The 25589-nt window shown below is 41.8% G+C and overlaps 1 protein-coding gene across 4 annotated transcripts in view; it reads right to left on the bottom strand.

Moving 5' to 3' along the window:
* Window positions 1–457: 457 nt before the first annotated feature.
* The window catches only part of TEX26 (testis expressed 26), a 37971-nt gene continuing 12839 nt past the window's right edge, over window positions 458–25589 (bottom strand). The window contains exons 3-8 of one of the 4 annotated variants that reach the window (XR_004743751.3): window positions 21140–21305; window positions 17035–17191; window positions 10229–10405; window positions 6986–7147; window positions 1459–1735; window positions 466–1113 (exon numbers count right to left, since the gene is read on the bottom strand). Coding sequence is in view for 3 of the 4 variants with exons in the window: in XM_002806885.6 (XP_002806931.3) it covers window positions 1052–1113; window positions 6986–7147; window positions 10229–10405; window positions 17035–17191; window positions 21140–21305 (724 nt within the window). In the remaining variant the exon portion in view is untranslated. Of the gene's footprint in view, window positions 1114–1458; window positions 1736–6985; window positions 7148–10228; window positions 10406–17034; window positions 17397–21139; window positions 21306–25589 lie in introns of all 4 variants that reach the window. The other 3 variants (XM_078375242.1, XM_002806885.6, XM_035302441.3) reach the window with 3 other exon arrangements.

The raw sequence follows: 25589 nt of genomic DNA, 5'->3' as shown, positions 1-25589 counted from the left end.
AAGAAAATTAGGAAAAGTAAAACTAGAAAGAAAAAACAGCAAATAGCAAGCAAAAATGACACAGAAAACAAAACCCGGTATGTGAAGCATCACAGTTGCTCTGTACTGGCTAAATTCTCTGAAGTTAAACAGCCTCATGTTAGTCATAAAATAAAAGCCAGGCATAATTTATTTCTAGAAACATACTGAAACAATGTTACAAAGACAGATTGGAAATGAAGACAAGGACATACTGAGCAAATGCAAAGGTAAAACCAGAACCAAATCAGCACCAACAGCAACATTAATATCAATTAAAATGCAATTTAAAGCCAAAAAGCATTAACTGCCAAAGATGGATGATATCTAATGGATAATGTTAACCAATGAAGAAGCTCTGTATAGTGATAAACCCTAACAGAATACAAAATATAGCAACCACATATAGAAAGCAGAAAACCCCAGAAATACAAGAGAAATTGATAAAAATATATTTATTGTGAGAGGTTGCAATATTCTTTCAGAATTGAACAGTCCAAGTATACAATTGAAGATATAAGGGATTTCAAAAATATAATACACTGTAATTTTCCTCTTATATTCATGTAACACACAAATTAATCATATACTTGATTAACGGCATTAAATACAACTTTAATTTCCCAAAAGCAGATTTTTAAACTTTCCTTCATTCAAAGAAGAGATAAGCAATAAAATGATTTTTAAAATCTCTAATTATTGGGAAATTTAAAATTCTTTTCCACATAATTCCTAGTTCACAGGAGAAATCAAAATTGAAACCACAAATTCAGTATCCAAAAGGGAAAAGAAAACAACATTATATCAAAACCTATTGGATACAGCTAAAGCTATGTTCAGGGGAAAATTTGTAGCCTTAAATAATTTTATTATTTAAAAATAATGCAAAGCAAAATACACAAACTTATGGCTAACACAACATATTTGGAGCTATTTGCATCTTATTTTTTGTTGATAATTGAGAAAATGACTAGGAAGGTCCTCATGCTTCCATTGATTTTCAGATTTTCTTCATTTGAACTATTTTCCCTTTTCATTTCTCCTTTTTGTTAGTGTCACAGTGAGCACAAATAAAGCGATCAAGAATTTGTCTATCTGAAAAGAATGAAGAAAAACAGGATGAAAATTTCCATGTATTTAAATGCTAAATTAAGAAATTCTAGGAAGAAAATATTTGACAGTATTACTAAATACACAAATTTGATGAGACCAAAATAATCACAAGCTATTATATTTAATACCTAAATAGGCACAGTTATATAATTATTGAATAAGAAGAGTAAACTTAATGTTCAAGGGATTGGCAAATTTACTGGACAGACACAGATTTTAGAATGAAAGAGGCTTAAGTTTCAGTTGTGTGTTGGCAAGTGTTAGCAAATGATTTAGCCTCCCCGCTTCCTTGGGTCCTCATCTTTGAATACACGCAGCAGTACTCACCTTGCACAGATGTTGGAATAGATTAGGGACACTGTGTGTGAAGCACCCCGACAGTGCCTGGCCCATCGAAAACAATAAATAGTCATCTTAGCCTTCTATTACGGGGTCCATAGTAATAAACAGTGATGATGAACAATAGAGATTATTGTTCCAAATTTCACAGAAGCCAGGGCTGTTTTTGTATCCACCGACATTGGTAAGCTTTGCTGTCCTTGAATGGTAAATGTTGACCTTGAGAAGGCCCTTCAGCTCCCCTCCCTGGCCTCCATTTCCTGATCTGTAACATGAAGGAGTCTTGTCTGGTTCTGAACATCTACGATTCCCTATTCCTAGTCATATATACACACACACACACATCTATATATACACACACGCATAATATATATAATAGATATGTATACATACATATATCATGTATATAATGTATATATATTATATATATAATATATACATATACATATATATATATATTTTAGATGGCGTCTCACTCTGTTGCCCAGGCTGGAGTACAGTGGTGCTATCTCAGCTCACTGCAACCTCTGCCTCCCAGATTCGAGCAATTCTGCCTCAGCCTCTTGAGTAGCTGGGATTATAGGCATGCACCATCATGCCTAACTAATTATTGTACTTTTAGTATAATCCCAGACTCCTGACCTCAAGTAATCTGTTTGCCTTGGCCACCCAAAGTGCTGGGGTTACAGGCAGGAGCCACCGCGCCCAGCCCCTAATCATACATGTTTTTAATAGTACAGAGTGGAGCTGTAAAACTTGTTCACTCCCAGCAGTTATCACCTGTGCAGTCAAATCCAAAAGGGAGTGAATATACAAGTGACGTTATGCTCGTATTCTGTGTTCATGTTGTCCTGCTCAACGTCCCAAATGCCAGTGGAGGTCCATAGATCAGGGATGTCTGTATGTGCATGTGTGTGTGTGTATGCGTGTGTGTGCGTGTGCATGTGTGAGTTCCTGTTTTCTCTTCAATGATGTCTTCATTTATTTATTTTTGTGATTTCATGTTTAATTCTGAAGCATCCCTACCCTGTTCCATACCTTCTCTCCAATATTTTTTTAGTTGGGTATACTTTTCATAAAGTGAAATTCACTAATCTTTTGTGTACAGTTTGATGAAGAGACATATGCATTGCTGTAACCTATGACCACAGGATGATATAGATCATTTCTCCCACCCCAGAAGACCCTTCATGCTCCTTCCCAATCAACACTCCCTACCCCAAGACAGCCACTGTTCTGGTTTCTTTCATCATAGATGAGTTTTCCCTGTTGTAGATCTTCAAATAAATGAAATCATAAAGAAGGTATTTTTGTGTCTGGCTTCTTTCATTCAGCATGTTTTTGAGGTTCATGCATTTTATTGTATATATCAATACCTCATTTCTTTTTATTGTCGAGTGGTATTTCATTATGTGAATATATCACAGTTTGTTTATCCATTTTCCTACTGATAGAGATTTGGGTTGCATCCAGTTTGAGGCTATTAAGAATAAAGTGATTATAAACATTCTTGTACATGCCCTTTTGTGGACATATGGTTTTCCTTCTCTTGGGCACATATCCAGAAGTGGAATTTCTGGGTTATGGAGTAGGTATATGTTTAACTTTAGGAGAAGCTGCCAGACCTGTTTCCAAAGTGATTCTCTGATAGCCAGGCACAGTGGCGCATGCCTGTAATCCCAGCACTTTGGATGGCCAAAGCAGGTAGATCACTTGAGGCCAGGAGTTCAAGACCAGCCTGACCAACATGGCAAAACCTTATGTCCACTAAAAAATAAAATAAAATAAAATTAGCTGGGCATGGTGGTGCACACCTGTAATCCCAGTTGCTTGGGAAGCTGAGGCATGAGAATTGCTTGAACCCTCAAAGCAGAGGTTGCAATGAGCTGAGATCGTGCCACTGAACTCCAGCCTGGGCTACAGAGGGAGATTCTGTCAAACACACACACACACACACACACACACACACACACACACACGCACACAAAACAACAACAACAAAATAATTGTACTCTTCATTCTTTAATATCCCCACCAGTGCTGTGTGGGGTTCTGACTGCTTCCTCTCATTGATATTTGCTATTGTCAGTCTTTCTTACTTGAAGCATTGTCTCTATTACCAAAGAATTTATATTAAAATAAGAAAAAAATCCTTTCTTCTCATACCAGAGATATACACACACTGTTAATCAAGGTTTGCATGAATTAGTAAAAAAGGATGAGAGTCTGTAAAATTTAATGTCAACTTAACTGTTCAATAAGGCTACAAATAGTAAGTCAAATGCTACCATCTTTACTAGGTATAAATGCAAATTCATTTCTTCATGATTGTGTACATGCTGTTGCTTCTGCCAGGAATGCTCCTCCCTCTCCTTGTCATGCAGATTCATCTTTAAAACTTAAAGGACCCCTCCTCCAGGCAGCCTTTCCTCATCTCCTGTCCACCCACAGGGTTGGGAGTACCCAAAGATTGCTTTGATTACAGAACTGGTGACATTTTAACTATGTGTCTGTCTTCTTTACCGATAATGAGTTCCCTGAGAAGGATTCCTTATTTATCTTTGTATCAACTGAGCATTTATTGGGTAAATAAATTGATTCTTAGCGTTGAAACACAGGCTATGAAGAAATACCTTTTACATGGCCATTTGTGGGAGTTTCAGTTGGAGGAAGAGACAGGGCGGGAGCCATAACTGAATAAATTCACAGAAAACTGGGTTTCAGATCATTTTACCTTTTAACTGGGGAAAAGTGGACAATTGACACAGTCTTTACAAATAGGAAACAGTTGCCCAATGAGTAAGCTTCTGTGTGGTCTGAGGCAGACTCAGAGATTAAAAAAATGTTGAGAGTAGAATAGCCACTAAAGATAAATAGTTCAACCTCCTCAAGTTATAAATAAGCTGAATACCAAATAGTGGTGACACAGAGTTAGTGAAAATAAAAAGGTTTGACTTCAGCTCTCTCTCCTTTATGCTTTCACAGCTTTATTTTCTGTTGTATTGGAGTTTTCTCTTTACTGTGTTTCACCCCCCACCACACAAACCAACTCTCTGCCCCCTCCCCACCTCCCACCCAACTTGGTCCATAAGAGCAAGCCTGGTCCCTTCTCTCTCTCTCTCTCTCTCATTCTCTCTCTCTCTCTCTCCATCTCTTCATCTCTCCCTCTCTTCCTCTCTCCCTCTCTAAAATGCACCTGTTCTAGGCTCCTATTCCATCAGTTCCTACAACCTATGAGTGATAATCCAGTAAAATAATTTAAGCTGAGTTGATAATAATTCTGCCTAACACATCTGCATATGTGCTCAGCCACAAAAGCTCTGCTGCGATGTTCACCAGCTGAAAAGCATCAGTGCCATCCCTGACACTAGAAAATGACAAGAGGTTTTGGGCACAAGAATTCAGGGGAAGCCTTCCATTTGTTTGTCAGCTTCTAACAGGCTGGCAGTGAAGCGTGGGTCATTCTACAGCAGAGCGTGGAAAAAGGAGTACAAACCCATGGGAAGCGGATCTCACATCAGCCCAAGGCAGCACCAAAGAGCAAAGGTCTGGGTCATGAGCCTTCAGGCACTGGCCCCTGGTGCTGCCCTGAGGGAACCAGGAAAGCAGAAGAGCTAAGAAGAAACAAAACCCTAGCTTATTCTAAGTTATCTTGTTAGCTAACAGGTCATGCCTCACCTGTCTAGGGAGGAAAGTCCTATCAGGTGGACAGAGTGTTTTACCTGGAAGATCAGCTTACCCCAGTAACTTGGAGAATGTAGATCCAAGGCTGCCAGAGCACTTTGAGGAGTTCCTAGGTCACCTTACGGGGCGCCACTAAGACTTAGATTGCACCTGACACACAGTAAGAGACAAAGCTGCCTACAGCCACCATGGTTTCCGTGGGGGCAGAGAAGTGACAGCTGCATCTGCATTGCAAGTCCCTGGGCAGATGGGAGCATCTGCTTAGGAAAGACAAAAATCCTCTTTCTACAGGGTCCAACAGATGTGGATCCTAAAGGTAAAAAGAGCTCCTTGTAAAATGCAGAGGATGCTTTTATACACAAAAATGAGCATGAGAACAGGTGGGCAGGCTTGAGCTTGCTGCAGAGCTTTGGCTGGGCCCTCTGGGGAGTCTGAGCCAGCGGACCCCCAGGAGCCTCTTGGCTTCCTTCTGAAGTGTCAGACTGGCCCAGAGCCATCTGTGGAGAGCAGGGAGGCATCATACTCCCTCCCTGTTCCTTTCTCTCAACAGAAAATGCATACTCCTGCCTCAGTAGGAGGCTAACCTGCTTCTTGTACCTCCCTGAAACCAGCATTCAAGGTCTTAGAAGGGTCTTTAGGTTCTCAGCCCTCAATGTGTGACAGTGGCAAATACTTCATTTCTACACACACACACACACACACACACACACACACACACACACACACCACTCCCTGTCAGCCTTGCCAACAGTAAGATTTTCGTTTTTCTTGAGGCAGGAGATCCCCCAAAAAAGAGGGTTTCAGTGAGGATTTCAGAGGTGCAAGCTCTTCTGATTGTGGCTGGGGACCCAGGAGAGTCAGACAAGAGACAGAGAGCCCTTGGAGGGAAACCACATGGCCGGTGGAAGTCTCAAGCTCATTACAGAGCACACAGTAAGTCAGCAGCCCCCAAATAGCCTAGAGCACAAAATGGGGTACAGAAAACGATCACTTGGGTACAGAAATAAACAGTAGACCCCTATTGCTATTTGATTTTTACTTCCTTCTAAAACAGTTTGTATGCTCTGCAATGTATGTGATACATTAGTTTAGTTGGCATATGAATGTATTTTATATAAAGTTTTACAACTGCATTAGGTGATGTGCTCACAAATGAGGAGGAATGGGGGGGTGTGAGCCCTCATGTCTGATGCTGAGCGAAAGCTGCAGGAAGAGCTCTGTTTCCTTCCCTCAAGCTCTCTTAGTCTCTGAGTTGACATTTTATATACTCTCAGTTAAACTCACCAGTTGGCCCTAAGATGCTCCCAAATCAATTCCAGTCATTTGGCTACAAACTTGGATAAATCTTTGTCATGTGGAGTGAAGCCACATCAATGGCATTTGCTCACTTTGAGAGAGTGATATATAGAGATTCTCTTGTACCTTAAAAAGCCGGTCACAAAAATGTACCAGCAAACAGAAAATAAAGATTAGACAAAACACAGCAAAATAGTGTGATTATACGAACACCCAGAGGAGAAATCAATTAGCTCTAAGAAAAAGAAGAGTCATCCTGGAGCAATTCGACTGCAGGCAAAATGAGATCAGAAATGAGTGAAAAGCTGCATGTCTCTTTTTTAATAAGTGGGGATATAGTCACTGGGGTCTCCTTAAAGGAAAATATCTTTTCAGTGCATTGAGGTTTGCACAACACTGAGATGTTTTATTTTTGAGGCTATGCTTTCCCTTTTTGTGGGCATTCAACTCCAGTGGCTACAAGTTGGAACAGTTTCTATTTGGCAAAAGTAATGTATTATGAATTGTAAGCGCATGAAATAAGACCTCATCTTACCTTTGTAGGAAACACTCTGAAGGTACTTTTTGACTTGAGAGGAAGTAAATGAGTTTAAAAGCATTATGAAATCCAGGTAGGTTCTGCCATAGTCGCTTTGGTACGTGGTCTGCTTCTTCATATGCTCTTGGTTCCTTAGGTAGCTGTGCAGCACAGAGGGCACTACAGAAACGCACAGGAGAGGAGAGGCTCAGGGGCTGGTACCCAAGCGCAGCAGTCTTGCCCTTACTGTTTAAAAATGACCCTGAGGCCAGGCGCGGTGGCTCACGTCTATAATCCCAACACTTTGGGAGGCCGAGGCAGGCACTTTATGAGGTCAGGAGTTTGAGACCAGCCTGGCCAATATGGTGAAACCCCATCTCTCCTAAAAATACAAAAAATAAAAATAAAAAATTAGCCAGGTGGAGCAGTGCGGACCTTTAGTCCCAGCTATTTGGGAGGCTGAGGCAGAAGAATCACTTGAACCCAGGAGGCGGAGGTTGCAGTGAGCTAAGATCATGCTACTGCACTCCAGCCTGGGTGACAGAGTAAGACTCTGTCTTAAAAAAAAAAAAAAAAAATCAAAGAAAGAAAATGACCCTGACAGCCCTGATCCCAGCTTTGAGCTCAGGCAGCGTCCTTCATGATGCTAGACACTAAGGCTCTGTATTAAATCAATTCTTCCAATGACTAGGGCTACGCAGAGCTGTGGGGGCTTCCGGCCTGTTGCTGCTGAAAGTGGCAGTGATGGGAGACAATGACCGGAAGGGTGAGTCTGACCATCACTTTCAGAAGAGAAGTTTTCCCTGAACTTGACTCTTATGCAGGTCAGTGTGTTATGATGGTGAAGGAAACTGAAGTATTTCACCCCAAAATACACTTCTCTGGTGTACTTTGAGAAGGCTGTTGAAAAATCCTGCCAACTGCATTAGCTCTGCGAAGTTGTCTTTGGGAGTGGGGTGACCTGCATCCACAGGGAGTCTGCACTGGTGCAGCCCAGCTTTCTAAGGCCTTTCCTTGTCTGGATCTAAGAAACATGAACTAAGATCGGACTTCATAGGTCTAAAACCTTTACCATCATTCTCTCTGGGGGCTGCTACCATTGAACAAGACCGCCTTTGCTAGCCAGGCCTCCTCTGCTCCCCCACCCATAACCTGTTCAGCCAGCTCTTTCTGTAACCTCAAGATGGTATAAAAGCATCAACCTTCCCGTCATTTCTTTGAGTTCTTTTTTTTTTGAGACGGAGTTTCTCTCTTGTTCCCCAGGCTGGAGTGCAATGGCGCAATCTCGGCTCACTGCAACCTCTGCCTCCTGGGTTCAGGCAGTTCTCCTGCCTTAGTCTCCTGAGTAGCTGGGATTACAGGCACACGTCACCATGCCCAGCTAATTTTTTTTGTATCTTTAGTAGAGACAGGGTTTCACCATGTTAACCAGGATGGTCTCTATATCTTGACCTCGTCATCCACCCGCCTTGGCCTCCCAAAGTGCTGGGATTACAGGCGTGAGCCACCGCGCTCGGCCTTCTTTGAGTTCTTATATTTTGCTTGACTCCCATGCATGTTAATAAATTTATGTGCCTTTTCTCCTTTTAATCTGACTTTTTTCTGTTGATTTTTCAGCAAACCTTCAGAGGGTAAAGAGGAAGTTTGCCGTTGGTGGCTCTGATGGGGATGTTCACTGTCTGCTTATTAACAAAGGTCCTCATAGAAGTTTCCTTTGCTTTGAGGACACCTCCTGCGCACATTTCGGATGGCACAGTAAGGGACCTCCCTCCAGGGACCTCCCTCCAGGGACCTAGGCATCTTCAGATGAGCGTTTTGGAATAATGATGGTGTTTATAGTCATCACTCATTGTCCATTTGGAGTGATGGGGGTATGAGGTGCAGGCAATACCCAAATCACTTATATCTGATTATGAATATTGCTCATTTATGTGAGTTCTGATATTCAAGAAATGATCATGAAAAAACTAATAAAATCATGATGCAAAAACCAAATTTTCACAACTTGCTCAATCTTTTTTTCTTTTTCCTTTTTTTGGGACACAGTCTCTCTCTGTCACCCGGGCTGGAGTGCAGTGGTGCAATTTCAGCTTACTGCAACCTCTGCCTCCCGGATTCAAGCAATTCTCCTGCCTCAGTATCCAGAATAGCTGGGACTACATGAGTGTGCCACCACGCCCAGCTAATTTTTTGTATTTTCAGTAGAGATGGGGTTTCACCATGTTAGCCAGGATGGTCTTGATCTCTTGACCTTGTGATCCGCCCGTCCCTGCCTTCCACAGTGCTGGGATTACAGGTGAGAGCCACTGCACCCAGCCCCAATTTTTAAACCTTACGAACACCTTCCAGCTCCAGGTGTCCCCTTTAAAATGTTACTGGCCAAATAGAGGGACCAGACTGGTGAGAGGATTTGATGTTATACCCTGAGAAGAGTGTTTGTAGGGCCTGGAAATACTTTAACTGGAAAAGACTTAGAAGGCATATGACAAGATTTTCATAGAATAACAAATTTATAATAAACAACATCCACGGGAAGAAGCGGAACCAGTGGCTAGAAGTTCAGCAGGAGTTACAGCTGCTCTAGCTTCTAAACAGACCGCGAAGGGTATGGGGCTACCCTGAAGAGGATATGCAGGGGCAGTGTCGCCCCTTGGCAAGGATGGAGTCAGGAGGATTCACAACATGAGGCTCTGGATGAGGTAATTTCTAGACTACCTTCTAACTCAAGGTGCTAAGCGTCAATTCTTTGATTATTATCTCAAGTGCTACTTATTCTCAACTCTATGCTAGGAATGAATCACGTCTCAGACTGACACCAACTTTTCTGCTCAATTAGTAGCATGGAGGTGGCTTGGTCATGGAATTTTAAGAAACTTTCGAGGGATGCACATGTGGATACACTTCCAGTAGGAGACTGAGACTAGACTGGTTTCCTGCCTCAGCTCTTTCTGCACTTTACAGTAACTGTGTCCTACCTCTGGTTGTATAAGGAGGAAGTAGCCCCTAATCCTCACCACCGCCCCTTCCCAGCAGGGATCACACTCATTTCATGGCGTAAGCGGTCAGTCGTCTTCTGAAATCTGCTGGCTCTCTGGGTTCCAGGTTGGGAGCTGCAGTGACCAGGTTCTGATTTTATGCCAGGATCCCCGGCTTTCTCCGTGACTTTTACCAAATGGGCTACCAGTGCCCTCTGCATTGAGAAGTCCTGGAGCCAGGGTTTGGGATCTATGAGGCTGTTTTAGAAGCTGTAGCTGTACTCACCTACACCCCGAGAAGCAACGGGCAAGCTTGCGTAGCATCCATATTTGAAACTGAAATCCTGAAGCTCGGGAATTTTAGCTGGAATTTGGTAATTCCTTCGGAATTCGGTGTCTGGAGGTCGGGGAAGGAACTTTTTCCATTCCAGAGACAGGGGAGAACTTTTCTTAATCTTCTGAGCTGGGGTGGGGTGGAAATGGAAGGCAAGACTTACTCCTTGTGGGCCATTTCTAAGCAGCTCCACATCCCACCTTGCCTCTGGCAGGAGCTTCCAATTTATCACACTAAAAACCCACTCTTGCTGTATTTAGAGGTCCAGTCAATGTGCTCTGTGTGAACGCCTCAATGAAGAAATAATTTTATCAGTCACAGGAGGTATGCGCGCAAATGAATGAACACTTCGATGAAGAAATAATTTTCTTTACCAGTCACAGGAAGTATATGCTCAAATGATCAGAAGTAGTTTCTAGTGAATATATTTTTAAGTCAGGAGTCTGCTCAGCGGGCACAGAAGACACTGATCACTCCACTAGGTCTGTCTAGTTCCTGGGGCAGAGGAGGGGTATCAAAGAGATTTTTGGATAGGGCCAGGGTTGCCATTTTATAAAACATGAGATGTCCAGTGAAATTTGAATTTCAGATGAATAATGATTTTTTAGTGTAAATACTTTCTACCTACTATATATCATTATTCAAATTTAACTGGGTGTGCCATAGTTTTATTTGCTTAATCTGGTAGCCTTAGATGGGGTGGTGTATATCATCCCCATTACCTGGGAGAAAATAGAAAATAATAAAAAAAACACTGGAAACTTATCCCTTACTGATGGATGGTTAGATAACATTGCTGGCATTAGTGGATAGTACCACTATTACTTCTTTGAAATATCTCTGCTAAAACATATTCATTAAATATCTATGAAGCACCGAAGCCAGTGTTGCAAACATTATCAGATTTACAGAGGCAAGAGTCACAATCCATCTCACTTAGAATGAGTTCGTTCCTGATTCTTGCTACAAGCCGTAGTTCAGAGGCATATCATATAACACCATCTTTATTCAGAAGGACAAAGATGTCAAAAACATGGGTTTCATGAGCAATGTCCAAACAGCGCAAATTACAATCGACACTGAACTCAATTATCTTCCAGATTAGTTTTCCAATAGATATTTTCAAAATAAATCCTAATACACATTGCGTATCAAACCATTTATAGTGGTACCTACTGGTATAGATTTTATATCAAAGGATATATAATTGCATCTACTGGCCTCTGAGAGCATTTTTATATCAATTTTTAAAAATGATTTCTGTTTAGACCAGCAGAGGAGGAGAAGGTTCTAGTACATGTTGCCTCTTACTTTAGAAAACTCAGGAAGAGAGGACATGGGTATTCAGTAGCCCTTGTAATGACCTCATAAACTGCCGATACAGAAGACAGGTTATAGAGGGGAGGAGTTTGTGGGGCTCAAAATCAGGGCACCCCTTAAGATATTTGGAAAACCATCTGGCACTGTCCCTGTAACTTCCATCTGTAACTTAGTGCTATGATTCGAATGTGTCCCTGCAAAAGCAAACTTAATCCCTATTGCAACAATGTTGGGAGGTGGGGCCTACTGGGAGGTGTTTGGGTCATGGGCACTCCGCCCTTATGAGTGGATTAATGCTGTTATTGTGGGAGTGGGTTAGTTATTTCAAGAGTGGGCTCCTGATAAAAGGGTGAGTCTGGCTTCCTCTCTCTCTCTCTCACTTTCACGCTCTTGTCCTTCCATTTTCCACCATGGGATGATGCTACAAGAAGACTCTTGCAAGGTGCCAGTACTATGCTCTCGGCTTCCCAGCCTCCAGAACCAGGAATCAGATAAATGTATTTCATCACAGATGACCCAGTCTCACACATTCTGTCAAAGCTGCACAAAACAGACGGAGACGCTTCGCTTTTATTATTTACCAAGAGCTTTATAGACAAAAACAAATTTCCATTGAAATACTTGATGCTTTTACCTGTATCTCTTCCCTAGAGCTACCATTCAATAGTAAATGCTTTCAGTCCCTGTACCAGTTCTGTGCTATATGACAAGGTTTTACATAATTAAGTCATTGTTCTGTCTTAAGACAATTAGTGTGATTCTAAAGATATCCACAGAACAAACAGGTAGGGAATGTGGTAAGTCTTGCAATCCACATTTGGAGCTGCGGATCTCACACGGAAATAAGACATCAGAATCACCTGGGAAGCGTCTCTCAGAATACATCTGCTTACCATCACCCCAGACACTGAGAACCTCTAGAAGTGAGGCCCCAGGCCGCTATGCTGTGAAAACAAACCACCCATGTGCTTAAGAATTACTGACTCAAAGCTTCGAATAAGGTTCTATAGGAGCCCAGAGAGTATGAGGGGCTGTGATGGAGGAAGAGGAGGAAGACAAAGACTAAAAGGCAGTCAGAGTAAGGAGCTTTGACAATGGGTCAACAAGGAAACGAAAAGTGTGTAGTGTGTTCGTGAAACATGGCCTGACTCGCAGAAGGCTGGGGCATGCAGGGCAAGGCGGAGGAGCTGAGGGTGCCACAGGAGAGGCAAGCTGGAGCCAGGCTGTGAAGGGTCCGGGACATCCGTTCCACATGAACAACGATGGACCAGCAATCATTGGAGACGAAGACCCAGAAAAGGCAAAAACAAGGACCTAGACTTAGATATCTACAGGACGAACAGGGAATATGGTGAGTCCTGCAGCCATATCAGTTGGAACTGTAGATCTCACATGGAGATAAGCCATCAGGATCGCCTGGGAAGAGGTACTCAGAATACAGATTCTCACTCGTCATTGACCCTCAGCACTTTTCACAGTACTAGAACTCATTAAATATTTACTAAATTAATGAGTAAACGCACACATCAAAAAACCTGGAAGCATAATTGCTATGGATTAGCAATTAATATCTGCACTACACTCTCGTGACTGCCTGTGTGACCAATCCATGCTTAAGGTAACTCCTAGTAAATTACATATTGCTCATTCCGTAGCATGGGCTTAGTTCTTTTAAACGGATGCTTTTGTTATCTTTATAAAATGTGTTAATGAGCTTCACGCATTATTTGGAAGAGAGGTTCCTGATAAAAAGGGACCTAAGCAACACCTAAAACCCCCATAGTTGTGCTGAAGCATGGAGAGAAATAATAACCATGAGTTAGAACTGACCTCACCCAGTGACGCCTCTCCAGTGGTCCTATTCCCCAGGAGCTCAGCTCCCCGGGTTTCTTTTCCACTGGAGTAAAACTGGAGTGGTTTAGCCCAAAGAAAAAAACTGGCCCATTTACGGGACCTGCAGAAATGCCCAATCCAAAAGTAAATCTCCAGCAAGGACCATTCAAAACCATGAGAGTCATCGGCACATGACCTGTAGCCAAGTGGGAACTAGTGCTACAGTCTTTTTCAGCTGTTCTGATACATCAGACCCACGTTCTCTAAGCCTGAATGTGCAAAGAAGCACCTTTCAGTGCTTCTCAGTTGTTTACCTTAATTCCACAATGAGTATAAAAAGCTAAGGCACGGCCCTTGTGCTTCAGAAGCTTAGATTATTACAATATCATTAGTCTTACAAAAGAAGTAAGAACCAGGGCTGTTAAAACACACGGGAAGGCCAGCAACCCAAAGGTGGGGGATCAGGGAAGGCTTCCAGGAGAGAGGCGAGGCCTACAACTGGACTTAAATTCTGCATAGACACAGGCAAGAGAAGGAAGGGAGACGTGCTCCACAGGGAGGAAGCAATGCGTGCAGCCTGCACGAGGCCATGAGGGGTGGAGGTATGTGGAGGGTGTGAGTCGGGATGGCTGGAAAGGCCATGAGGGTGGGGGCTGACAAGGGAGGAGGCGGCGTGGCACCCAGGACCAGATTGTGCAAGACTTGTGTAAGGCATTTAGCTTTTATCCTGAGGACAACAAAAATTCACTGAAGGGGTTTAAGCCATAAAGTGACATCAGTTTGCACATCTGGAGACTCACTATGGCTGTCTCATGGACCGTGGGTTAGAGGGAACAAAACTGGAAAAGCTCACTGCGAAGGCTCCTCTAGCTGCCATGTGGCAACAGAATTGGAGGGAACCTCTGGATTATGCAGGAAGATCGGCTGCAGGGGAAGGAGATGAGTTGGAATGCTCACACGGCTTTTACTCAGCACTCAATACAGGAAACGGAGGATCTCAAGAGACGTTTGAGGAGAGATACAAATGTGGAGGTCCTCAGGATAGTTGTTCTACAGAGGAATCAGAAACGCTGATAGTTAGAGCCAAACAGAAAAATGACCAAAGAGAAGGATCAAAGAAATAGGGGGAAAACAGGAGTGTATGACAACGCAGAAGTGCAAGGAGAACAGGGGTTTGAGAGAGAGCAGAAACCACAGTTAACGATGCTCAAAGGTGGGGTAAGACGCAAATGGAAAAGTCTCCATTGAAGGTCACTGCAGACCTTGAAAGGAGCAGTTCAGTGAATGGTGGGGGCAGACACAAGGTTGGAAGGGGTTGAAAAGTCAGAGGATTAGCAATGCTTCCCATTAAACTCAGTGGATTGTATCCACGCATTTAGGATCCTCTGTCCCCAAACTCCATCAGAATGATCACAGATTTGAAATGTTAACACATTTTTAGAAAATGGGAAGCAAATGTAGATGTGGCAACTGAATGAGCAAAGTAGAGGCAGCTGAAGCCTGGATGATGTGAGAGGGGATCAGCAAAGAAGGGAACTGTGTAACCCGCAGTACAGAAGACCTGCAGGCTCAAGCGTAACAGGTACAGTGGAAGACAGGGAGACAGGCTCAGGGCTGAACACAGACGCTTGGCTGAAAACTTGGATACCAAGTGGCTCCCTGGTACTCAACCACACCGAGTTTTAGATCCTCCTCTTTGATTGGAGGTGATAACTTCAAAGGTTGTGAAGGTTAAATGTGCTCACGTATGAAAAGCCAGGGGCTTAGTAAATGTTGGCTGTTTGTAAAGGGAAGCGGAGAAATAAACAGGAGCTAAAAGAAGAGATGGGGTTGAGGGGAAGCTCGGTTTTTGTTTTCATTTGGAACATGCTGGATGGGATATACTGGAGTCAAGGTGCATGCCGGTGGGATGGGATTAATGCTTTAGACATGGAGGGATGATGCTGGAGAACAGCCAGAGAACTGGAAAGGTAAAGTTCTCGTTCAGGGGGTGGGGAGACAGATGCACAGCTCACAGGGATTGATGGTTCTGTTGGGGCAGGAAGGGGGATGTAGAATGAAGGTGGAGACACACAGGCCTTGAGAGATGCGTCATTCTCCTATTGGGTGAACAGGGGCCCTCTGCACTCCCTGGCTTGTGTTCAGAGCCTACAGGTCAGCCAGCCTTCCTCAGCTGTCGTTGGGTGTCATTATTTTTTCACCAAAGGCAGGAGAACACCAGTACTCCAACTGCCATTTTGTCACAGGGCTTGGGGCTGTGCACCGGAGTGTGTCGTTTTCCCAGTGACTTAAAGAGAGGTTTCCTTCCCTGAGTTTAAGAATATAATCAATTTTCATGAATTCTCAATAAAGTAAATTTCCCGGTGATAAGAAAGAACAAAATGGCATCCAATCACCAAATATGTCATTTCTGGAAAATGTGTTGGTATAGATGGAATTCATTTTTGATGCCCTGAGACATGTGAGCTATGATGTCATCTCCACCTACCCTACAGAAGACCAGTCAAAGGTATTCTCAGCCACAGAGCCCTAAGGGCAGAGCCAAGTGAAGAAGAGAGAATCTAGATTCTCACAGGGGAATCTGCACAGCAGAGTTCCCATCCCAGGACACATGTGCTCTTCCAGGAAGCAGGACGAACAGCATGCTGGACTTCTCACCTCTAACAAGTGAGAGAATAAAATGGCTCTCACTTCACCTTCTCATGATTTCTACTTATCTAAGAAGGCAGCAGACTCCCGTTACTCCCTTATCCCTGACGTCTGTCAGTCACTCATCCCTATCATTCATTCTTTTGTTCAACCAATTTTTATTTTCATCACCTGTGATAAGCCAGGCACTGGGATGGGAGCTGGTGGCACAATGTGAGCCAAAGAGCCACAGCCCCTGCCCTGGAAGTGGCTCATTTGCTGACTGAAGTGCCCATGCCACCACCTTGCAGATCCTGCCTCTGCCTGCACTGCCCCAGCCCTGTGTCCAGCCACCTCACTCCTCTCTGCGCTGCTCTGACAGCCTCCTCCTCCCCGATTCCTCCTGAAGAGCCACCTCCGTTCTTCACTCCGCAGCCAGTGTGAGGCTTCTAAAAGCCAACATCGGAATTGTGTCACTACCTTAATAAAACCTCTTAATTGCTTCTGGAATAAACTTCAAACTCTTTAGTATGCCCTGCAGGGCCCTTCCAGACTGGGTGCTCTCTGGCCATGCTGGTCTCCTCCCTTAACTCTCCCTTTGCCCTTTACTGCTTTACTCTTGGCAAAGCTCTTCCAGTTCCTAAAATGTTCCTCCAGGCCTTCAATCCTGCAGCAGCACTCTCTACAACCTCTCCGTCTGCCTGATTCCTCTTCATCCTTTGGGCCAGGCAGCGAAGGCTTTCCTAATCCCCACCCCACACTCGGCTGGATGTCCTCCCGTATGCCTGCAGCTACCTGCATTTTCCACAAGGTGCACCTTTTTATACTTGATGGTTTTTACTTGCAAAGTTGCCTAGACTTTGAGTTCCTTGAGGGAGAAGATCAGACCCATGCTGCTGACCACTGCAGCTTCAGTGCCTACCACATGACCCCGGGGAAAAAAAACAAACAAAAACCCCACAAAAAACCATGTTTACCTTTCTCTCTGTCCACAAAGTCTCTCTTAGTAAGGGAAATAAACTGATTTGATAGTGCCTGGTTAACTTCTTTCATTGAAGCAGGGATTTTCCAAGGGGGGCAGTTCCTTAGTGTCCTCTCTTGTTGACAGTGAGGTAGTGTCCACAGGAAAATGTCCTATCAATGAAAACACAATTTTCAAGAAAATCCATATGGGTTCACCTAAGAGGATCAATAATCTGAGTGTCTGTGTGCACATATTCTTCAGAATCCTTTAGACCCAGCTGCCACGCAGGTGCACGGATGCAGAGAGCAGGTCAACAGGAGCCATTCGCTGACCTGGCCGAAACAGAGGTTCCATGCATTGCTTTGACTTTTCACACTGAAAATGAGAGAATGAGATTGAAAACTTCCACAAGTTGTGCTTCCAACCAGAAGTCTCCTACAGATAAGACCAGGGGAAGAGAAACCCCATGTCAATGCTAGTTCTGGCCAGACATTCCCAAGGAGTGCAGGCAGTGGCTGCTTTCCCGTTGGGAGCCCCTGAGGAAAACCAGCTCACATGCAGAGGCCTCAGCAACTTCCTGAAGGACAGCAAAGGACAGGCCCTCTCTTCTCTTCTCCAGAGAGATTTTAGGATGAGAAAACTTGAAACCTCCACCTTCTCTTGCCAACATCCCTCTTTCCCATGATCTTGCTTCCCATTTCCCTGAGAAAACTGAAGCCACCAGAGAAGAACCTCCACAGCCCAGCAACCATGTCCCAGCAACTGGCACCTGCTGTGCTGGAGGGGAGCCGGCAAGTGCTCCTCCCAAGGCCCAGCCCCACCTGCAGCCCTAGATCCCTCTCTACTGAGTCCACTCCAACAAATCGTCCAACAATCCTCGCTTCACTCTTGCAACCTGAATCTCTCCCTCTCTGCTGGGTCATTGCTATCAATGTCCAAGCATGCGTTTATTTCTCCTATCTTAAAAAAGAGAAAACACTCTCTTCACTCCACTTTCCCTTCTAGTTACCAAGCTATTCCTCCATTCTCCTTTGCACCAAATTCTTCAAAATAGGTATACTCACTGTCCCAAATGTGTCTTTTAAATCTCTTATAGTTTTCAAGTTCCCTCCTGATTCCCTTCTTTCCCTCAGAATTTATCAACTGGAAAAACCAATAGATAAAAGTATAATTTATCTACTGAAGAAGCCATTAGATGTGCAGCGGTGAGGTCCCCACAGTCCGGATTTTGCTGATCGCATACTCATTTATTGTTTAACAAGTTCCTGTGTCCCCTGTATTTCCTACAAATTGGCGGGTGGATCCAGAAGCTCAAACTCACTAAACTAGAAGCCAAACTTGTCCAACCCAAGGCCCCCGCCAGGACGGCTTTGAATGTGGCCCAACACAAATTCATAAACTTTCTTAAAACACTAGCAGATTATTTTTTGCTAATTTCTTTTTTTTAAAACTCATCAGCTATCATTAGTGTTAATGTATTTTATGTGTGGCCCAAACCAATTATTATTCTTCCATTTAGCCCAGAGAAGCCAAAAGAGTAGACACCCCTGAATAAATGATGTTTCTGTAGGAAGCAGATAATATATGATTGTTTTTCTTGTGTAATGTTAGCAGCTGCTGATACTCAATGCCTGGATTAACTGAGGCTGCTGTCTGCTTTGTGAACACTCATTGGCTGAGAACACACAGGACAGTCTGCCACACTAGCTGTCATTGGCTGAGAACAAGACAGTTGGCCACACTAGCTCTCATTGGTTGAGAGCCTTCTCAAGCACTTAGAGGAAGGGAAGATTATATGGTCATGTGTTTGTGGATGTACACATACAGTATAATATTGTATACATACAATATAGTATCGTAATCAACTCTTTTACATTAATTTAAAAATATTAAGGATGACCAAGCACAGTGTCTTGTGGCTGTAATCCCAGCGCTTTGGAAGGCCAAGGTGGGAAGATTGCTTGAACCCAGGAGTTTGAGACCAGCCTGGGAAACAGACTGAGGCCCCACCTCTACAAAAAATAAAAAATGAGCTGGGTGTGGGAGCATGCACATGTACTTCCAGCTACTCTGGAGGCTGAGGTGGGAGGATCACTTGAGTTCAAGAGTTCAAGGCTGTAGTGAAATCTGATTGTGCCACTGCACTTCACCCTGTGCAACAAAGCAAGATCTTGTCTCTAATACATATAATTACATTTAATAATACATGTTAGAGACATATTTATATGTTATATATAAATGATTTATTAAATATATAATATATATATGTATTTTTTAGAGACAGGAGTTTTATGTGTATATCTCCAGGAGACACATAATATATGTGTGTGTGTGTGTGTATGAATAAATCTATCTATCTATCTATCTATCTATCTATCTATCTATCTATCTATCTGTATTTCAGGGTTGAACAGTTTATAATGAATGGGTGTCACAAGGAACCAAATGGAATTGGCTATATGTGTACATTCTAATGACTCCCAAGTCCATATGTCCAGCTCATCTTTCCCCCACGAGCTCCAGACCTGTCTGTTCAACTGCCTGTTGGGAACCAACCAACATGTCTTCAACTAAAACTACATTGTTCCCCCAATGCCCCTCCCCACCCAACCTAGTCCCCCCATGTTTCAGCCCAGTAAACAACATCTGCATACACCCGGCTGTCCAAGTCAGAAGTTGAACATTCTACTTTCCTCTTCCTTATCCTTCACATCCTTTTAGTCATCACATCCTGTCCGTTCTACCACCTTATCGTCTATTGAATGCATCAAGGTGGCTCCATCCCGAGTGACCCCATCCCAGGTGGCAGTCAGGTAATGAAACCCTTCACTACAACCGAACATTACCTTTTGTGATGGGAGAAGGGCATAGAAAGCCAAGAGAACCCATAGGGAGAATGAGTTATTTCCATCTAGGGGAGAAGGGACTTAGAGGTAGCTTTCTTTAATTTGAACCTTGAAGAAATACAGGGGTTCCCTTAGTGCACAGGATAGGGGCATTCTAGGTAGAGGCAACAGAATGATTTACAAAATGGAGGTTTGAGAGTACACAGAACACAAGGCTAAGCACAAGTACTTGTACATGGCTGTTCATAGCAGCACAATTCACAATAGTCAAAAAGTGGAAACAACCCAAAGATGCATTGACGGATGCCTGGACAAACCGTGGTCTATCCATGGGAGAGAACACTAGTCAACTGTGACAAAGAATTGCAGGTACCGGTATTTGCTACATGGATGCTACATGGGTACTCTTCATAATAGTGCTTTTCCTGTCATCTTTCTAGTCAGATAATTTCTTAGACGATGAACCTTGAAAACATTATGCTAAGTGAAAAGAAGCCAGGCACCAAGGGTCACCTGTTGTTGATTCCGCATTTAAAATATCCACAACAGGTAGTCCACAGAGGTAGACACAGACGGTGGGGAGTAATCACTAATGGGTAGAAGGTTTCCTACTGGGATGATGAAAATGTTTTGGAACAAAAATAGAGGGGATGGCTGCACAACAGCATATATGTACTAAACGCCACTTAATTGTTCACTTTAAAAGATTAATTTTATATTATGTAAATTTCACCTGATTTTTTTTTTTTTTTTTTTTTTTTGAGACAGAGTCTTGCTCTGTGGTCCAAGCTGGAGTGCAGAGGCATGATCTCAGCTCACTGCAACATCCACCTCCCGGGCTCAAGCAATTCTCCTGCCTCAGCTTCCTGAGTAGCTGGGATTATAGGTGTGTAATCCTGTGTGTGTAGCCACCACACCCGGCTAATTTTTGCATGTTTAGTAGAGATGGGGTTTCACCATGTTGTCCAGGCTGGTCACTAACTCCCGACCTCAGATGATCCACCCACCTCTGTCTCCCAAAGTGCTGAGATTACAGGGGTGAGCCACTGCACCCAGCCTCATTTCAATTTTTTACAAGTCTTTAAAAAAAAAAAACAACTCTAGGGGATAGAACATAAGTGATTAGAAATAAATGTGAGAAGATAGATAGGAAATAGTCTAAAAAGAACCACATATCCTGTGACTGTAGAAGCTGAAAGATCTTTGTGACATAAACTCTCATGGGTTGTTGATACAGCATTAAATTCAACACATATGTAGATATTATCTTACTTCATTGAGATGAGTTTTTTGGCTCTTGATTCCTCTTGAAGTCTCAGTTTTGATCAAATCTTCTTTAGAGTATGATTTCCAAGTGTACTCATCATTATATTGTGTCTGATTGAGAATAGGATCGCTAAGTGAATATGTATATCCTAATCTTCTGATACCGTTTTGGCTACAAAACAAACCCAGCAGAAATTAGAGTTGAAGGTTAAATGCCAAATCTCAGGAACGTACGCATGTCAAATCATTTTCTTTTTACATTTTTAAAAAGATTGAGTGGCAGAAGAGTTGATGCCAGAAATAATTTAATTTCAGGTTTTCCTTGAAGGAAAACAATCTTGTATATTAGGATGGCTTTTAACAAAAGTACAGAGGCCTAAAATAAAGTGTAAAAACATAACAATCTGAAATGTATTAATTTTTTTAAAGAGCTGAGCACTCTCCAGTATAAATGGCACTTCAGTATAACCAAATAGTTGGGGAAGAAAAGCTTCTCTCATATAGAAATCTTCCATTTGATTTCCCTTAGTCACAAGGATAGAAATATAAGAATTAAAATATCACTAGTTTCAAACCCCTAATGAAATTACCAATCTAGGCAATGACCAGAGGTGTCCACTCACAGCCCCAAAAGAGGACCACCAGATACCGGGAGCTTCTGAGTGAGTGCCTGCATCGCCACTTATTAAGTATCTTTGCCAAAATGCAAAACTTGAATCAGATGAAGTCTTTAGACTGTTGATTATAGGAAATACATGAAAAGAGAAATTATTTAAATGGCTATATGAAGATTAAAAAAAAAAATCCCAGAACAATCATTCTGTTTCTTCAACAAAGATTTTGTTAGAAAAAAAAAATTCTCTCTTCCCCTTTTTTTAAGATTAAATGAGGTAAGAGACAAATAACCAAACCAAATGTGTGGACCTTTTTTGGATTCAATTTCAAACCACTGCCTTTTTAAAAAAAATTATGAGACAATTGAAGAGACTTGATTGCTGATTGGCTATTTGATATTAAGGAATTGGTTTTCTTAAAGGTGAGATAATAGTATTATTTTTTAAAACATCCTTATCTTTTAGAGATACATACAAAATCTTTAGGACTGAAATGGTACAATGCCTGCGATTTGCTTCGGTGGGAAGGATAGTGGAGAGTACAGATAGCAGTATCTAACCAGTGATGATCGCTGTCACTGGGTCATAGTGGGGGATTTGTTGTATGTTCCTTTGTGTATGTTTGAAATATTTAATTTTTACTTTTTTAAAAAAGAAGGATGGGTATATTGAGATTATCTCTGTAAGAAACAAATCTCTGGGAATTTGGAAACAAACTTCTAGATGATCGTTCTGTCGTCATTCAGATATAAACTGGAGATTTTCCAAAGGGAGGGGACACCGCTCAGATAGGTTTTTTTTTTTTTTCTTTTTGAGACAGAGTCTTGCTCTGTTGCCTCTGTTGCCTGGGCTGGAGTGCAATGGTACCATCATAGCTCACTGCAGCTTCAAACTGCTGGACACAATCTATCCTCCCACCTCAGCATCCCAAGTAGCTAGGACTTGCAGGCATGTACCACTATGTCCAGCTGACTTATTCTTTATTATTATTTTTTGAGATGGGGTCTCAGTATGTTGCCCAGGCTGGTCTTGAACTTCCAGCCTCAAGCATTCCTCCCACCTCAACCTCCCAAATAGCTGGGACTACAGGCACATGCTACAGACTGGGATTACAGCTGTGAGTCAGCACACTTAGCCCCCAAAACAGTAAAAGAATCCATTTTCAGCCGGGCACAGTGGTTCACGCCTATAATCCCAGCACTTTGGGAGGCTGAGGTGGGTGGATCACGAGGTCAAGAGATCAAGACCATCCTGGTTAACAATGTGAAACCCCGTCTCTGCTAAAAATACAAAAATTAGCTGGGCATGGTGGCGCGCACCTGTAGTCTCAGCTACTCGGGAGGCTGAGGCAGGAGAATTGCTTGAACCCAAGATGCGGAGTTTGCAGTGAGCCAAGATCGTGCCATTGCACTCCAGCCTGGGTAACAAGAGTGAAACTCCGTCTCAAAAAAAAAAAAGAAAAAGAAAAAAAGAAAAGCAACTCTGAGGTGGTGAGGCAGCAGGGGTTGGTCATGCTGATTACTTTAATAACCAGAATCTTTCCCCATTTTTTTTTTTTTTTTTTTTTTTTTTTTTTTGTGAGACAGATTCTCCCTCTGTCACCCAGGCTGGAGCAACCTCCACTTCCCGGTTCTCCTGTCTGAGCCTCCCGAGTAGCTGGGACAATGGGCACATGCCACCACACCAGGCTAATTTTTGTATTTCTAGTAGAGATGGGGTTTCACCATATTGGGGTCAGGCTGCTCTTGAACTCCTGACTTTAGGTGATCAACCTGCTGCAGCCTTCCACAGTGCTGGGATTACAGGCATGAGCCACCACATGCAGCCCAGAATTGTTAAAGATTCACTGGATAAAACTAATGAATAGGAATCTTGTATTTTTTTTTCAGATTTTGTATTAATTACTCAATAAAGTATTTAAACTTTATTCGGAACCCAATCATGTTACAAAATATGTATTTGAATACAGCCAATTTTCATTTTGTTTTATGTTGTAAAATATTTAACAACAAATGAAAGTATAAGCTAACCTGCCAGACCAATTTTCACTATATGTAACTTTCTCTCATTGAATACTAGTAAATATTTGATTTGCTGTCTGATGAAATTAATGAAATTGTTTCTGTTTTTATACATGATTATTATTTAATTATTCCCAAAGGAAAGCAGCAGAATTCTATACACATTAGCATATATTTAAGAAACATCATGCTTTTATTATACTCTTCACAAACAACACATACATTTAGCTACACATTTTATTCTATTATTTTTGGATATAATACAATAAAATGTGTGGCTAAATGTATAAGTTACTTGGATATAACACTATACTATATTAAAACTCCTTTTTTTGCATCGACTAATGTGTATATATATATATCTATATATATATGAACAAGGTTTCTTAACATTAGAATCTATAAATTGAAAAAAGAGAGAAACAGAAAAAAATCGATGCCGAGTACAGTTTCAGTCTAAAAATAACACTCAAAACAAGATATATGAACTAATTGAAAACAAAACAGCCACATTTATCTCATTAAGATGCAGTTGCAAAAAATTTCCTTTTTGTATTTCCTAATTATGAATATGTATAAGGTATTTATTGCTTTGAGCAATTGTATCCTAAAGTAATTGTGATAACTCAATACTTAGGGTCATATAACACGTTTAAAAATTGATTTCAATTAATATACTAAAATAATTGCAAAGAAGTATAATAGAGTGATCAATAAACTGCTTTCAAACATAAAATATATTAAAGCAGGGAAAAAGTCTATGGAGGAAGTGGAGTGGAAATGAGAGTTCAAAAAGAAAAAGAAATGAAATAAATTATCAAAGAAGAGCTGATTTGCATATTTATTTAAAGATCATGGCAGGCATCAATTTGCTAAAGCATTCCCAGTATTCACTGGTTTTATTGAAAATTTTATTTTAAAACGTCAATATGTAGGATGGGGAGGAAGTTTCATCTTTTGCAGCTATTTAAACTTATGTTGTCATTTGGCAAAGCCATCATACCAAGACTCTCTATAACCAAGGAACTTATACAGAGTCTTCACCTTTGAAGGCACCAAGAGCCACGTTAGGCTGTAAAAACTGTAAACATTAAAGTCACATCCTTAAGGGAGAAAAAAGAAATTAAAAAAAAAAATCAAACCAAAAATAAATTCAAGAATAATTAGAATAAATAGTCCAACCAAATGAGAAAGAACCAGAAAAATAATCCTGGCAATATGACAAAACAAAGTTCTGTAACATCCCCAAAAGATCACACCAGCTCTTCAGCAATGGATCTAAACTCAAATGAAATCTTTGAAGTAGCAGATAAAGAATTCAAAATTTTTATTATTAAGCTACTCAAGGAGATACCAGAGGAAGGGGAAAACCAACATAAGGAAATTTAAAAACTCAGGATATGAATAAAAATTTTTTTAAAGAAATATATTAAAAAAATCAGAACTGCTGGAAATGAAAGTCACATTTAGGGAACGACAAAATGCAGTGGAAAGTTCTAACAGACTAGAACAAGTAGAAGAAAAAAATTTAGAGCTACAAGACAAGGCTTTTGAATTAATCTAGACAAAAAGAAAAAGAAATGAGCAAAATCTCCAAGAAACATGGAATTATGTAGAATGGCCAAATCTAAGAATAACTGGTGTTCTGAGGGAGAAGAGTAAATGAAAAGTCTGGAAGAATCATTTGAGGGAATAATTGAGGAAAACTTCCCTGGGCTTGCTAGAGATTTAGATATCCAAATACAAGAAGCTCAAAGAACTCCTGGGAGAATCATCACAAAAAAGACTTCACCAACACCTATAGTCATCAGGCTATCTAAA

The sequence above is a fragment of the Callithrix jacchus genome, chromosome 5, assembly GCF_049354715.1.
Source record: "Callithrix jacchus isolate 240 chromosome 5, calJac240_pri, whole genome shotgun sequence".
In the NCBI taxonomy this organism is placed as follows: Eukaryota; Metazoa; Chordata; class Mammalia; order Primates; family Cebidae; genus Callithrix; species Callithrix jacchus.
The sequence above is the reverse complement of the archived record's forward strand: the minus strand, read 5'-3'. Positions and strand labels throughout refer to the sequence as shown.